This window comes from Rhagoletis zephyria, unplaced genomic scaffold (assembly GCF_001687245.7).
Source record: "Rhagoletis zephyria isolate East Lansing unplaced genomic scaffold, Rhagoletis_zephyria_1.1 Rzeph_scaffold_01968, whole genome shotgun sequence".
In the NCBI taxonomy this organism is placed as follows: domain Eukaryota; kingdom Metazoa; phylum Arthropoda; class Insecta; order Diptera; family Tephritidae; genus Rhagoletis; species Rhagoletis zephyria.
This window is the reverse complement of record NW_016159052.1, coordinates 61,935-77,417: the sequence shown is the minus strand read 5'-3', so window position 1 is coordinate 77,417 and position 15,483 is coordinate 61,935. Positions and strand designations below refer to the sequence as shown.

The window sequence follows — 15,483 nt, the reverse complement described above, 5'->3', positions numbered from 1 at the left end:
CTTGGCTGTATGTATGTATTTACTTTCCGTTTGTTGCCTTTATGCTGAGCCATCGTTAATTTGATTAATTTATAATTGAAAAATTTGATATTGCATGCTGACTTTTTAGTGCAATTAATTGCGAAAAGAAGGACATGGTCTGTCAGCGGGGCACGCGGTTATTGTAATTTCATTTGTGCTCACTGCCAATTGAATAATGATTATTGCTTACCTGCATTGGCACACACACCACAACGCTGACGGACAATGCTCCGTTTAATTAAACAATGCAATAATAGTTTGATTTTCATTTCGCTGGCAATACGAAATTAATGGATCGTATTAAATTAATTGAATGCAGTGGCATTTAATAAATGACGGCAATGAAAGAGTTCCATTTCCATGGCCCAAAGGATGTGCTTTCGTTGTGTATTCGAAGGCGTGCGAATTAATAACATTTCTATTGGCTTTTCTTCACAATATTTCGACTTAATATTTCAATTAATTTGCAGCTGGTAAAAATTTAAAATATATGTACATATGTATTCGCCTATTATTTATTTCGCTCCGATGTCAGCATGTCTGCAGGCACAAAGCGAGATGCGCATCTGTGTTGTTTGCATTGAAATCCACTAAATTGTTACACATAAAAAGTATGTCAATTATTCAATGAATATTTTATGTGGAAATTGAAGAGCAAAATCATTGAACTTTTGCATGTTTTTGCCACATTTATGTTGCCCCTGGGAAGCGACCTTTGTTCGACGTCACCTAACTTCACGTAAAAATTTTACAACTGTCTTTCATGCTCATGGCTGCTGTTGTGTGGCATAAAATTGTGGCATTTTCGAGCGGCTCTCTGCTAGAAATGACGAAGGAGAAGCGGCTGTGACAGCCTGTAACATCGGTCTGGGTCAATGTCAATTCAAATTCATTTAGAATACAAATTGAATTTTATGTCACTGGCAAGAAAAAAAAATGTAAAAAGCAAGAAAATAGGAAGAGCAGCTGATAAAAGTGAACCCAAGCAGTTCGCGTGACAATTTTAAGCGAACTGAGAGTGACTCAATTGACTACAGTCTACAATATGTACTTTAATATTCTGCATGTTTGTAGTAGCATGATTAATTTCGTAAGGTAAGACTGTCTCGAAATGAAAAAAAAGTTGCGAAAATAAAAATTCCGAAAACACACAGAGTTCACAGAGAATACAGACGGGAAATCAGAAAAATATATTTTTTGACTCCATAATTTTAAAAATAACATTTCACCTAAATCGGTCAAACCGTTTAGTTAAAAAGAAGAATTACGAACACACTCACCGAAATTTTACATATATTTTATATAGAGATGCATAAAGATTTGTAAATAATTCATAGGCCCGTTTTTAAAGTGAAGAGTTAACTCCCATTTGATATTTATTCCTAAATTTTCAGTAGAAAAACTAAAAATTAACTGGCGAATTTGAGTTAATTTTCCACTGTAAAAACACCCTAGTTTTGTCAATTTTTATATTTTTCATATTTACATCGCCAGTACCTCCCAATATTCATCAATAAGAATTATTAACTGATTTTTCGACTAGTATACGTAATGTTGTAAAATTTCAACTGTCAATTTTTTCCAGAATGTGCTATATGAGGGAAAAAAGCAAAAACCAGAAAAGGACTTAAAATAAAAAAAAAAATGAGCGAAAAAAGTCACACGTCTTGCGTGCAATGTACTGGAAATGCACACATACGCTAACTCTCACCCATACAAACTAACTTGCACGCATAGCTGTCGGTTGTCGGTGTGACAGGTCATTTTTGCTGGTGGCAAATTTATTGTGAACCAAACGATAAATTGCAAAATATTTTTTGGCATTGTGCAACGACTTGTTTTCTCTTGTTTGCCTTGCACTTGTTTTTGTTTATTTTCTCCTATTTTATTATTTTTACAACTAGAATTCACGCGTGTGTGTAAGATTGGGGTGGTGTGTGTGTGTGTGTGTGTGTGTGTGTGTGTGTGTGAGTTTGACTAAACGTTTGGGTTGGCCAGCGGCTGGGGTGGGAAATAGGAAATGGCCAAACAAGGCAATTGGACATAGTGTTTTTATCATTTGCTTTCACTTCCTTTTTATTTTGAAAAATTGTGCAATATTTACACTAACTAGTTTGGCAATTTATCTCTGGAAAGTGCATAAACAGCAAAATTGCAAGCTGCCAACAATACAAAATAAAGCAAGAGCAGGAGCAGAAGTTTAAAGGGTACACAGCATGCTTAATACACACAAATACACAGACACAGACACAGACACATACACGTATGTGTGTACATGGATATTTGCAATAATAAAAAGCGTAGACTAGTGGCGAGCCAAATAGCTGAAGGAAGACCATTAAAGAAAACAGTTTATCATCATTATCCGCGCAAGCCAGTGATAATAAAGACAGGATTCGAAGGAGTTAAAGATTTCTTAAGCACAAAACAAAAAAAAAAAATACTGGTTAGACCATGAATTCATTGGAAAGTCAAGGGGAAGGAGGTCAAGGAAGATGAGCACTAAATGGCAGAAAACCATTCTTATGGAGCTGTGCGAGTAAAGTATTTAGCAAACGCAATAAGGAAGACTTTTTTTTTGTCAGTGTAAAAAAAAAATGGTGTATGCTTTCAACCAGACCCACCTACCGACAGGTATTTCGATCCGCTCAAAATTTATAAAAGTAATCGTCCATATTTTCCTAGCTTGGAGCTAGAATTAAGCTAGAACTATAATTTCCAAACAGGCTCCAAGCCTATGATCCGCCAATGAATTATAATACATTCAAGAATTCACATTAGGGGTATTCTCCTATAGTAAATTAAAAATATGCTACTAGCTGCACTGAAAATAAATACTTATATCGAAAAAAAATGAATGGGGCAATGTTTTTATTCCCCATTCATTAGTTACTGCATATAAAACTTATATTCGCTTGCTCTCACAGCTTAAGCAGTGAAACCGCACGCCGAGAATTAAAGATAAGAAAATGCATTAAGAAAGTTGAAATATTTTATATATATATGTACACGCATCTTTCTCTACATACACCCATATAAACAAGGTAAAATATTGACAGAAAACAACAACCAGGAAATCAGGCTACAAAGAACACAAGTATGCCTTAAGCGAATATTGACGCTGTGTTCCTGCCGCTTGCAACGCAGCCAGCATATTGCCAGCAGCAGTGCCAGCGATTGGTAACGACGTTGAACCAATTGACCGTATGATTTTACTGCCAGTCGGCCGGCGATAACCCAATGCTGGATGGCCAGGAAGGACGGAGCAACCAACCTCCACATAAATTCGCTCGCCCACCCATAACAACCTGATTGCCGCTCGCTACTTGCATGGAGGAGTGTGAGTTTAGTAAACGAATGTCTGGCACCGATCTGCATGTGTGTGTGTGTGTGTGTGTGTGCGCGAGATATATCCTGCAATCACGGACTGGAGCTTAGATGTCGAATAAAGCAGCGCCATTTCGGTTCAGCATATCGGGCGTGTGGCAGAGAGCACGCTGAGGGTATTGCTTGTTACCCTGCAGATTAGATACTCTTATTTACTGTAAGTGAATATGCTGAGGTGTTGTCAAACACAATTCACCGCACAGTACAGTTGACCAGTTGACCCATGGCCGACCCTATTTTGTTTGTATCTGAACATGCAGTGATATAAATGCGTGCGTGTGTGTGTTTGTGTGCACGTAATCGGTTTTACGTTATGCTGCTCATTATAGAGTTTTGCTTACCTGTGCCAAATAATACAATTTAACGTCATCGAACCGGCAAGGTTCGTTATTATGCAAGTATGTATGCAAATGGCTCTTTGTGGATTACAATATGTAGTCCAATTTGTAGTTACCACACAAAGCAGTTTGATTTTAAGCGTTGCCCCTTCGACCACAGAAATCATGCGCATGTGTATGTATGTAGATAGATAGATAGTTAATTGTAGCACTGCTACCGGTAGGTCTATTGCGCCCTTAGCTCATCACTACACCTCGAATAGCCCTAGAGGCTCTGTAAATGAAACTTATAAAATTTCATGATAGATCCCAGGGATATAGAGTGTATGTGCTTCGCACTTGGCCACAGGGGTTCTATTACCTCCTCTCCCTCCTACGTGCTACGGCCTCACACTTTATAAGAACTTGTAAAGGAGTATCTTTGGCAGCGTCGCAAAAGCGGCACAGGTCACTGGACCAGATTCCTAAATAATGCAGTTGACCTCTTAGCCTTCAAAATACCTGAAATGATTCTAAGTTTCTCCTTGGGGAGATCAATGAGTAGCCTATATCTCTTCAGAATGTACCCTCAGTTTGGTATTTTCCTCTCAAAAAATTTGCTTTGTGGTGTTGGGACTTTCGGCAAGAACTAGCCCAGGTCCTATCGGGGTCGAGGCTTTAGCATTCACTCGGCAGGCTTTGATGTAAAATAATTAATATTATTCTTGAATATTTATTATATTCCATATCATTGTAGTATTATCGATATGTTTCTCAATATCATTATCTAAGCTAGTTTTGCGTACCGTTGTCACTATGCTTATCGAAATATCATATCAAAAATGCTTAGATATTTTTACACCGACTCACAATTTGCAATTTGTTTCCAAACTAAATCAGCTTATCTGAAGCGTTTTAATATCACGTAGCGAGGAAGTGAACACGCGTACAGCTTAAGGCATCAAAAATACCTGAGTCTGCGTTAAAGAGTTGTTTTTATTTCCAGCAAGGTGCAGAATTGCAAATTATCAGTAGTAAAATGTTCAGTTTCTTTACCACGTTTACAATTTCTAAAAAAAAAAATAAAAGTAGTAGTTAAAATAGCGTACACCCTACCGTATTTTATGGCAGCGCGTTTAAAATAAATCGAAAACTCCGCTACCTCCATTCCGCGAATGCACCTCTATCATTTCTTAAAATTGGGAATGTAAACAACCAAAAAAAAAATAAATAAAAAACAAAAAAAAAAAAGCCAAAAAAACACGATTTGATTTGAAGAATTTCATTTAAGTGCACATAAATGAGTTTTATAGCATTTCACTGAAATTGGAGTTTTCTCGTCTGCTGAACAGCGCGTTCTCGGCACTCCGCACGCGGCGCGCCTTGAACGAAGCAACAAGATTGATTTTGATAAAACCACATTTTGGTCGAAATAAATGCATTCGATTGTGAATCTAACGAAATATGCAGCCAAATGCAAATTGAAAAACGCACTGACCTGTAAACATGACAAATACGGCTGACTATACGATTGGAATACTTACCGAGCTACATATGTACATACATACATACATACATACATACATACTACATCAACAATTCAATTTCATCTCGCAACCGCAATACTCCACTCCTCTCCACTGCAGCCTATCCGCCTTATCCTTTCACCTGCTCAGCTGCATTGCCTTTCACATCCGATCTGCTGCGTGTTTTCCACGTTCGGTGCATACTGAGGTTGAATAACAGGCAGGTATCCTTTCGTGACGCCTCATTGCACTTGTTTACTGGTTTTTGATTTGATTTTTTGTGCGTTTTTTCCCGGAAAGTTGAGAAGCGACTTACGTTAAGAGGTGGCGTAAGTTGTTCTCCTGTTATTAAACGCAGCGCTGAGTTTGTGGAATTTCGGTGATGGGCCAGTTTTCTGTGTTGTGGGAAATTTCAGCAGTGTTGGTAAATCTCGAGTTGGCGGCAGAAATCGAGTGGTAATTTGATTTACCTTTCTGCGAGCATATATTTGAGTATCTGTCTGCTGCCGCAAAGGTTGAGGCATTTTAAATCGCAAAATAAATATTTGTGCTGAATGAAACTGAAAACTATGGCTTTACTTATGGCACAAGTCCTTCGAAAGTGTATATATTAGATAATAGTTCATAAGTTGATCTTCTAGCAAAAGCTAAATCACTTATTTTGTAACCTTCATCAAAAAGCAAAAAGTAATGGCTCTCTTTTTTTCTCTTCCATACAATTAAAGCGTTCTTGAAAAGAGTCTTTTGTTTGACATTCTTACTCGATAATAATTTCCCAATATTTATAAATCTCTCTTTTAAATTCCCTCCATTAACTGCTATCTTTCGCTTTCCCCTAACAGATTTATTTTCCAACCCATTTACTTCCCCAATTTACTGCACCGACCGTCCATTGCTGCTGCACGCATCCTCCAAGGTATTCTTGATCTGCCAATCGAATAGCCAACAGAATGGCATTTAATGGATTTACTTAAACTTCAACTATCTCCAACCAACGAGCAATCAACAGAACTAACTGCTTACCGCTCTTAGCAATTCCTTTCTCCAACTAAATTGAATTCAACTCGCACCACTTGCCGTCCTCGGCAACCCTTCTTCGGCGTGTGCTTTTTAGCCAAGTTTGCCATTTCCATTTGCAACAAAGGAAGCAGCAGTAGCAGCAGCAGCAGCAGCAGCATCAAGTGCAGCAGTGAAATTTATTGAAAATTCAAATATTTGCATACAACATAAAATGGCAGCAGCCACACAAAGTATGCAGAAGTGTGGGTGCAGCAGTACGAAGGCTACAACGTGGCTTGGAAGTGGATATTGCATTGATAGTAGAAAAAACATGGGTGAGGAATTGCAAAAAAAAAGCCAGTCAATTTGCTTCCACAAAGTATGCGGGCGTTTGTGTGAGTGCAGTGCCATTGTATGCATGATTGTGCATGTGTGTGCGTGTGTGCGTGTGTGTGTGTGTGTCGTTGCCGTAATAATAAAATGGAAATCAATTTTTTTCTATGCCTGCACCTAACCGCGCTCGCTTAGTGCCTTATTATGCGTCAAGTGAAAGCGAAAAGAATTGAAAATTTATTGGCACACCCATCAGCCACTTGGCACACCCTCGCTTTCCTGCTTCGCATTCACTCCCATTCGCTAATGCTGTAATACTCTTTGGCAATCAATCGAGTAAATGGCAATCTTCTGAACCTTTTTGCCTTTGCCTCTGTGTGTGTTATTCTTCGATCGAAAGTGTTTGCCTAGCGCCAGCGCCAATTGCCACTTCGTATTGTTTGAAAAATCATTTGAATAATAATAAGCGCAATTTGCATCCATTATCTTTGGCATTTATCACCCACCTTCTTAACACACCTCTAATATTTATTGTCTCGCTTTTTGTTCTCTTTCTCGTGTCACAGGCGAAGCGCATACAGAGCAATGAATTGGCCGCCATCAAAGTCATCAAACTCGAGCCCACCGATGACATACAGATCATCCAGCAGGAGATTATTATGATGCGCGATTGTCGGCATAAAAACATCATCACATNAAAAAAAAAGCCAGTCAATTTGCTTCCACAAAGTATGCGGGCGTTTGTGTGAGTGCAGTGCCATTGTATGCATGATTGTGCATGTGTGTGCGTGTGTGCGTGTGTGTGTGTGTGTCGTTGCCGTAATAATAAAATGGAAATCAATTTTTTTCTATGCCTGCACCTAACCGCGCTCGCTTAGTGCCTTATTATGCGTCAAGTGAAAGCGAAAAGAATTGAAAATTTATTGGCACACCCATCAGCCACTTGGCACACCCTCGCTTTCCTGCTTCGCATTCACTCCCATTCGCTAATGCTGTAATACTCTTTGGCAATCAATCGAGTAAATGGCAATCTTCTGAACCTTTTTGCCTTTGCCTCTGTGTGTGTTATTCTTCGATCGAAAGTGTTTGCCTAGCGCCAGCGCCAATTGCCACTTCGTATTGTTTGAAAAATCATTTGAATAATAATAAGCGCAATTTGCATCCATTATCTTTGGCATTTATCACCCACCTTCTTAACACACCTCTAATATTTATTGTCTCGCTTTTTGTTCTCTTTCTCGTGTCACAGGCGAAGCGCATACAGAGCAATGAATTGGCCGCCATCAAAGTCATCAAACTCGAGCCCACCGATGACATACAGATCATCCAGCAGGAGATTATTATGATGCGCGATTGTCGGCATAAAAACATCATCACATACTATGGTTCGTATTTGCGACGCGACAAATTGTGGATATGTATGGAGTATTGTGGTGGTGGCAGTCTGCAGGACATCTACCAGGTGACGGGGCCGCTGGCCGAACAACAGATCGCCTACATGTGCCGTGAAACTTTGAAAGGACTCGAGTACCTGCATACGATGGGCAAGATGCATCGTGATATCAAGGGCGCCAACATCCTGCTGACCGAACAGGGCGACGTCAAGCTGGCGGATTTCGGTGTGTCAGCGCAGATAACCGCCACGATCAACAAGCGAAAAAGCTTTATCGGTGAGTGTGGCTCGTTTACCAGCACATATGTATCTAGTTTATATTACTTTTAAACAGCTATTTTTCCTATAGTTGGTTTTGTAAAACAAGTGAGTTTTAGTAAGACTCAACTTTATGATTCACTGGGCCGCTGAACCCTATAAAACTCCGCTTCCGTGGCTTTGTAAAAAAAAAATACATATCTATTTTAGTCGCTTTTCTAGAATATTTTGCGACATTCCTAAACTGGAAGATAGAAAAAGTCTTTCGTAAGACAAATAAACGACAAATTGCAAGATAGTTCGAACGACTTTTGTTAATTTTTAGGAACTTACTTGCTTTTCATCTTATTTATTAATTATTTTTTTTTTAGTTAAATTTCTTTTAATTCTTGGATTTTATCCTTTAAAAAAAAACTATTTGTTTTAATATAATGTAAACTTATTTTGTTTATTTCTTCTTCTTAATTAAATTTTCTTTTAATTTTTAGATTTTTGAAAAATATGTATATAATTTTTTTAATTTTTAAGTACTATTTTTTTTTTCTTGATTTAGTTTTTTGCATTTTATTGTTTTAAAAAGAAAAAATATTTATTAAATTCATAATATATATTTTTTATATAGTAGTATATATTTTATTTTATTTTCTTTAAACATTATGTTTTTATTAAATAAAATTTTACTTATTAGTTTTTATTGTTTTAAAAGGAAAAATATATATATTTTTTTAATTTAATTTAATTTTAAAAAACTTATTGCTAAAAGGCGGAGAGCATAAGGCTAAGTAAGACCTCAATTAGGCTTTCGAAAGACAGTAAAGAGCTTTCGAGATAGTTGCCAGAATTGACATTTGTCTTAAAGACTTTTGTCTTTCGAAAGACTATGGTGAGTTGAAAGACAATTTCCAGAATTGCCATGCTAGAATTGTAGTGTTGAGTTGTGGAGTTTTGTGGGCATTTATTTATTCGCTTAAGGACCTTATTATTTATTTCAAAGTCAAGTCATTTTCACATAGAGTCACTAAATATCAGGCCATAATATGTAACATATTTTGAGGCTGATAAAGTAAATCGTTCTTATTGTGTTTAGGAATTCACAAGTCGTGCCTAAAACTATGCAATTTTTCATTCCACGGAATTTTCATGTCTCGCGAAAGTTTGGTTTCGGCAATAAATACAAAATTGCATGTGAAGAAGACATTTAAAGAATTTGAATTTTATGGTAATCTAAATATGCACTACGATTTAAATATTTACGTGCAATCAGCTAATATTAGCTAAGGTTTTTTTTTACCAGCGTACATACTTATTTTGTAATTAAAAACCCATAAACAAAAGACGTGCCAAGTTTCTTTTACAAAGGACTTTTTCAACAAAACGCCAGAAACTTAGTTCGAACATTAATTGAGTAAAATTGACACGAGTACTCACTCAAGACGGCTGTGTGTTGCACAAGTAAAAGCGAATGAAATTCTGAGCAAAAAAAAAATGCTTTACTTTTAAAATTAAGTTGGAAAAAGTATTAAAAAAGAGACGAAATTGATGGCAAAGAGAAACCTATTTGCCGCCAAAGAAATTTCTTATTAGAAAAAGCTTACTTTAGGATATAGCATTTCAAGTCTTGGTAGCATGGCAGGCGGCAGCAACAAGCAGCGGCCAGAAAAATTACTAAAAAAAATGCTTGCTGGCAAAAGTTAGCAACGTGTGACATTTGAAAAGGAAATTAAAGCTATGTCGCAAAAAAAGTCACCGAGTGGGAAACTTTGAAACGCAAGAGAGGGAAACAACATAGAATTCTTGGTGAGAAAAGTGACTATTGTTCAGTATTTTTTCTTCGCTTGACTGGATCATGTACGACCAGTAAAAGAAGAAGCGAAAAAATAGAAATCTGCAGAAATAAAAAGAAAAAATCCAGCGAAATGCCAAGTCACACTCACACGCGTCACAGCCACATTGTTGTCCGCGTACCCTCCCTCGCACGCGCTCTGGCATGCCTTGCTTCGGTGTGCCGCTGCACATTCTGCTTCCGCAATTGGTCAACGTCTATTGTGGTTTTCCTTAAACTTTCTTGTTTTCATTTTTCAATGTTTTTTCTTGCTGCTGCTGTTGCTGCGCAGGATTTGTTCTACATTCTTTTCATGCCTTGCTGCTGCTGCCGCTGCCGTGGGCGCCGCTGCCGTGGGCGCCGCCGCTGCACCGCTGCTATTGTTGTCGATTTCGTTCGCTTCGTTACTGTTTACTTGTATATTAGCTTCCCTGTTAGCATACATGGTATATCGTACATGTAATTGTGTGTGTGTGTGTGTCTGTGCGCACTTCTTAGAGCTTGCAGTCTTCTCTGTAGTAATAAAAACAAAAAAACGACGTACGGAGGCTGCTGCTGCATCGACTTAAATGGGCTCAGCCTGTTTTCAAGGCTTGTTTGCAGTTCAACTATGTTCCCTATTAGTTTCTCCTGCTTTTGTGTTTACCGGCATAGTTTTCTGATATTATTGTATGTATGTATATTTCATTTTGTCGTATACTCGCTACTAAATTGAAAATAGGGCGGCAGTGCATGGTTTACTTTCTCGTTTCTATAGCATTTCTTGTAATTTGCCGAAGTCTTCTTCCGCCTAGGGTTATGCAACGTTTTCCTTTGTATTCGCCAACTTTTTTTTTTAGCAGTTTTACAAATTCCAAGAATATCTTTGCAAACCATAAACGAAGTTTTATATGCCTTGGCAAAATTGGTAGGTAACAGCTGTGCATGTAACCAAATTTAAAAGCAGCCAGTGAATGATTTTGTTGCTAGCTGCTTTCAACCGCAAAAACGGTAGTGAGTTTCGTTTTCCATGTCCTCTATTAACGTGAAAACTAATTAAGTACATTTAATCAAAATTCTCTCTTCGTTCATATTCCATTTCTAACTAAACCTGTGGATCCTGAATGTCCTTGTAAGCTTTGCAACTTCACACTCATTCTCATTTGCTCAAACATTTCATCGCACAATGGCAATATTACATTTCATCAACGTCACCACAACTTGCAGAAATATGTGGGGAACGAATGTTACAACAACAATAGTTAATGAGTTACTGAATGAGGTGCGGGTATGTATACATACATACATATCGTTAGTATAGTATGGAAAGGACGTATCTAACATCGTTGCTTAAACGCAAAAAAAGCCATAACTAACTAACATTTTTAATTGTATAAAACTATCTGGGGACTTATAATTCGATTTATATTTTTCAATCAAGAAGTGAATTTTTGTACTTTTTAGTTAGTTTCGGCTTTTTGTATTTCAGCGACGATGTGAGTTATGTCCTCTCCACACTATACTAGCGATATGTATGTACAGTATGTTCCGAATCCTTTCGTTTAATTGTTTCTTGTGAAAATGTTAAGATGAAGTTAAAAAAAGAATCAACTTCAAAAAAATAACACAAAAACCTTTACTGATATAGTTATTTTTTCACGCTGGTGGTATCGAGTGGTGTGTTTCAAATGGACCTAACGATTTCAGTTGAGGGTTAATTATCAACTCAAAAATGATCAAATTATGCAACAATTATACAGCTATATTGTTTGGAAGATGGGCGGGGCCAGTACCTACCAAATGCTATTAGAACGGTTCGCTGCGATTCTTCCCAGGTCAGTCCCAAATATTTCGGGCAGAAAAATCGCTCAAACATGCGGTTAGGTTAGGTTGGTGTGGCAGTCGGTGCAAATAACCAATTCGCTTGACCTTGAATGTGAATTTTGATATCACCGCGAAACACGGGAACCTCAGTGACTATTCTTCATAGAACAATCAAGCGTATGACTTTATTCCTATACCTGATAGTTCCGTAAGAGAGCCAAATAAGTTCCTACCTACCCCTGAAATTCCTTCAATGTCTCTATGTCTCGGGACCCATATGAGCCTGACCTTGAATACGGCGCTAATATCATTTGGAGCTGCGAGGCATTCCTGTGCAATTTTCGATCTTAGCATTACCGCGTTCATTGATTTGATTAAAAGATGTTAATCGTAGTCTTCGTTATGGCATGCGTACTAAGGTACACAGCCACCTCCCTTATAGCCTGATAAACGTTGCAGTGTTCGTAATTCGGACAGATAATTCCAGTCCTAGATCCTTAGAAAAGTACGTTGGGAACCCTATTGTCTAGCTTGGATCCATCCGTGAAAAAATCCAATTCCCCCTTCTCCGGGGTTTTGGTCTTTGCCCCTCTCTTCTTTACAGGATGCTCGTCTTAAAGAGCTTACTGAAGGTTGGTTTAGGGGCGCAGTAGTCGATTTCCTTGGCTGAACCGCCCACTCTTCCATAGCACCATACTTTTTGGTCTGAACGCCAAAGCGGTGGCCAAGTATTTTCTTACCAAGTTTATTGCGGGCAAATTGATTAACAAAAATGCGGTTGCTTAGAATCATTTGTCCGTTAGGTGAAATGGAAAGCGGACCTTAAATTGTACAAAGCTCAGAAAGTCGCAAGTCGGAATGCTATGAAGAACGTTGACTCAATAAATAGGAAGTAAAAACACTTTGTTTGCCAGGGAAATGCTTAAATTTCATCATTTGTTTTTGCTTCACCACGTTAAGCTACATATGGTTATATTGTTAAATAACTTGATTAACCGCTACTATCAGCTTAAGTTTGAATCAATATTTTCGTACATAAATCGGTTTCCAGGGCTCGCTCCAATATCCGTCGGCTTTGCACGACCACCTTGAATATATTCCGCTTTTAAATCGAATCTTAAATGGAAAGCACGATCATTTTTTATTTGTGCAGTGCAGTGAAATTTTCTACCATCCACAGACGGAGAGCCAAACAAACAAAGCAGCAGTCAGAGATAAATGAATTCGCACAACAACATCAACCACTGGTGAGACTGCTTGCCCCCACTGCGCTGAGGGCAAAATATCGTCGACCATTGTGAAGTCGGATGCTGTTGATTAAATTAATTAGTTTTAAAACGAATAGGTTTTATTTTATACCGCAGCGCAGATGCGTCAGGGGCGAGCGCACGTACACACTCGTACTTTTCGTACTTTGCTGCTGCAAGGACATACACACTTCTATCTCACCTTGTTTTTCTTATTCAGTTTTTGAGCACAAGTGGCGTTGAGCGCCATCTATCACACGCTAAGCACGTCCACTTTTTCAACTCAACAATTGTCGGATCAGCCCCTGACCCAGCGCTCGCTTGACCTTCAAAGGAAATTTGCAGCGCGCGCCTTTAACGTTTCTGTCAGCTCTATACCCTCGAGTAGACGCTTGAGTGTGCGCCTTATTACCTCCCCCAATCTTTGTTGCTCTCCTTTAACGTGCTTTATTTCATTGTCTGTTATCGCGCTAGACTGTAGCGCGCCCTACGCTTCCTACTGTCGCCATTGCCATTCAATTTTATACGCTCCATTAAAATGTCAATCAGCGCAAGTGTCCAGCGACAACTGAAATATAATTATAAACTAACAAATAAATATAATGGCCGCGACAGCTGCAGCGCTGGAGCCTTCATGCGCCGACCAGTCAACAGGCAGCGTTTTTCATTTAATTATCACTGTCATCCTTTCGTTGTCACTGAAGTCTGGATTTTACGCTGAATTTCATTATTTTCGAATGCCGGTCATGAAATAAATTCGAAATTGTTGACTTAAACCAGCAAACAAAAGCATTATTCATAGCGCAATGCTGCAGTGGCTTTTAAAAACGAGCGGGCTAAGGGAGAAATTATAAAGCTGTAAAATGTGCTACAATTGAAAATTGTTCACCGCAGTTTAGCCAAATTGTCGCTACCATTTTGATTATTTGTTTGTTGAGGTTATTGTTGTTTGTTTTTGTATTTTGTTGTATTTTGTTGTATTTTGTGCACGCGCACATTTCTACTGGCGCTGATGGCTGGCCAAAGCTGTTAGTGTTTCAATTGCTCTGTGTTGGTAAAGATTTTGACATGATTTTATTTAATGGCCCACGCATCAAGCGCGTGAAGAAGGTCGCATCAACGCCCAAAGGCATGTGAAAGGCGAAAAAAGTGTGGCGTGGTTGCAAACGCTCCGGTGAGAAAGTGAAACCGTAAGAAAAGAAAATGAAAAATTAAAAATTAAAAATTAAGACTTCAGCCGACATACCCCGAATTGTGTAGGAAAATTGATTAGCGATCCCTCTTTCGCTGGCAGCTTGATAAATGTGTTTAGTGCCCACTTTTTTATGCTAAAAATAGTTAGACGGTGTTTGTTTACAAGCTCGTAATTGAGTTAGCAAACGCCTACGCAGCTATGACGGACACCAAACGGAGATGAATAGAAAAACAAATGTTGCTCATACGCCACGGTGTACATCTTTTTATTGGCCTTTGAATGATACATACATATGTATATTTGTATGAATTTCCATTAAAATTTCTGCATCATACAATTTGAAATTAAGTCGCAAAAGCTATACATTTAATAATATTTGCAATGAAAGCAACCCAAAGTGATACTTGCAATTTCAATTGAAAAAAATTATCTGGCATTGTCTGCAAGTCTGCGTCTGGTTCACGAATCAAAAGAAGAAAAACTCAAGTGAAATGTGCGAATAAGCGATTCATAAACACAGACTAATGCGTAGCACAACAAACAGTTACACATTTCAAAAACAAATAAACAAAAAGACGCGAAGGCGGCGAACTAGAAGCCAATGAAATCAAAATTGCGAAATTGGCCGTCGAACAGGCGAATTGATTCGATTTTGCGCGCGAAGGGATGAAGTATTGTAGTAAACAAAATAAACAAGAAATCAGCTTAAGATGTGCGAATCTTCAAGAGCAAAAAAAAAAGAAGAAAAATCGAGATATAGTGGAATGTTTTGCAAAATTTCGACGCACATCGAAAAGGACAAAGAAAGGCAAAGAAATGAAGTATGGAAGACAAAACACTTACACTACAGCGTAGGTGTATGTGTGTGTGTGTGTGTGTGTGTAAATATGCTAATGCAAAGAAGAAAAATATTAAATAATGGAAAACAGCAGTTCTGCATTTACCGTTAGAGAATTCACATGTTTTTCTGTGGGCGAAAATTTACAGCAAGCAAGCACATGTGCGCAAATCCGATGTGAGCACTTCGCATAGCAATTTGTTTTTGTTTCATTGAGTTGAGCACGTCCTTTTTGTGTTTTTTTTTTGTTTTGAAAAAAAAATAATAATAATAAAAATAAAAAATGGAAATGAAAACCGAGCACGAATTCGCTGGTATTTGTAGGCTTGCTCTGTATTATTTAT

The 15,483-nt window shown here is 38.1% G+C and overlaps 1 protein-coding gene across 1 annotated transcript in view; it reads left to right on the top strand.

The window, feature by feature from the left end:
* hppy (MAP4K3-like protein hppy) overlaps positions 1-15,483 on the top strand; it is a 58,321-nt gene that overhangs the window by 7,682 nt on the left and 35,156 nt on the right. The window contains exons 2-3 of the mRNA XM_017619830.1: positions 7,150-7,269; positions 7,953-8,253. Coding sequence (XP_017475319.1) covers positions 7,150-7,269; positions 7,953-8,253 — 421 coding nt within the window. The remainder of the gene's footprint in view (positions 1-7,149; positions 7,270-7,952; positions 8,254-15,483) is intronic.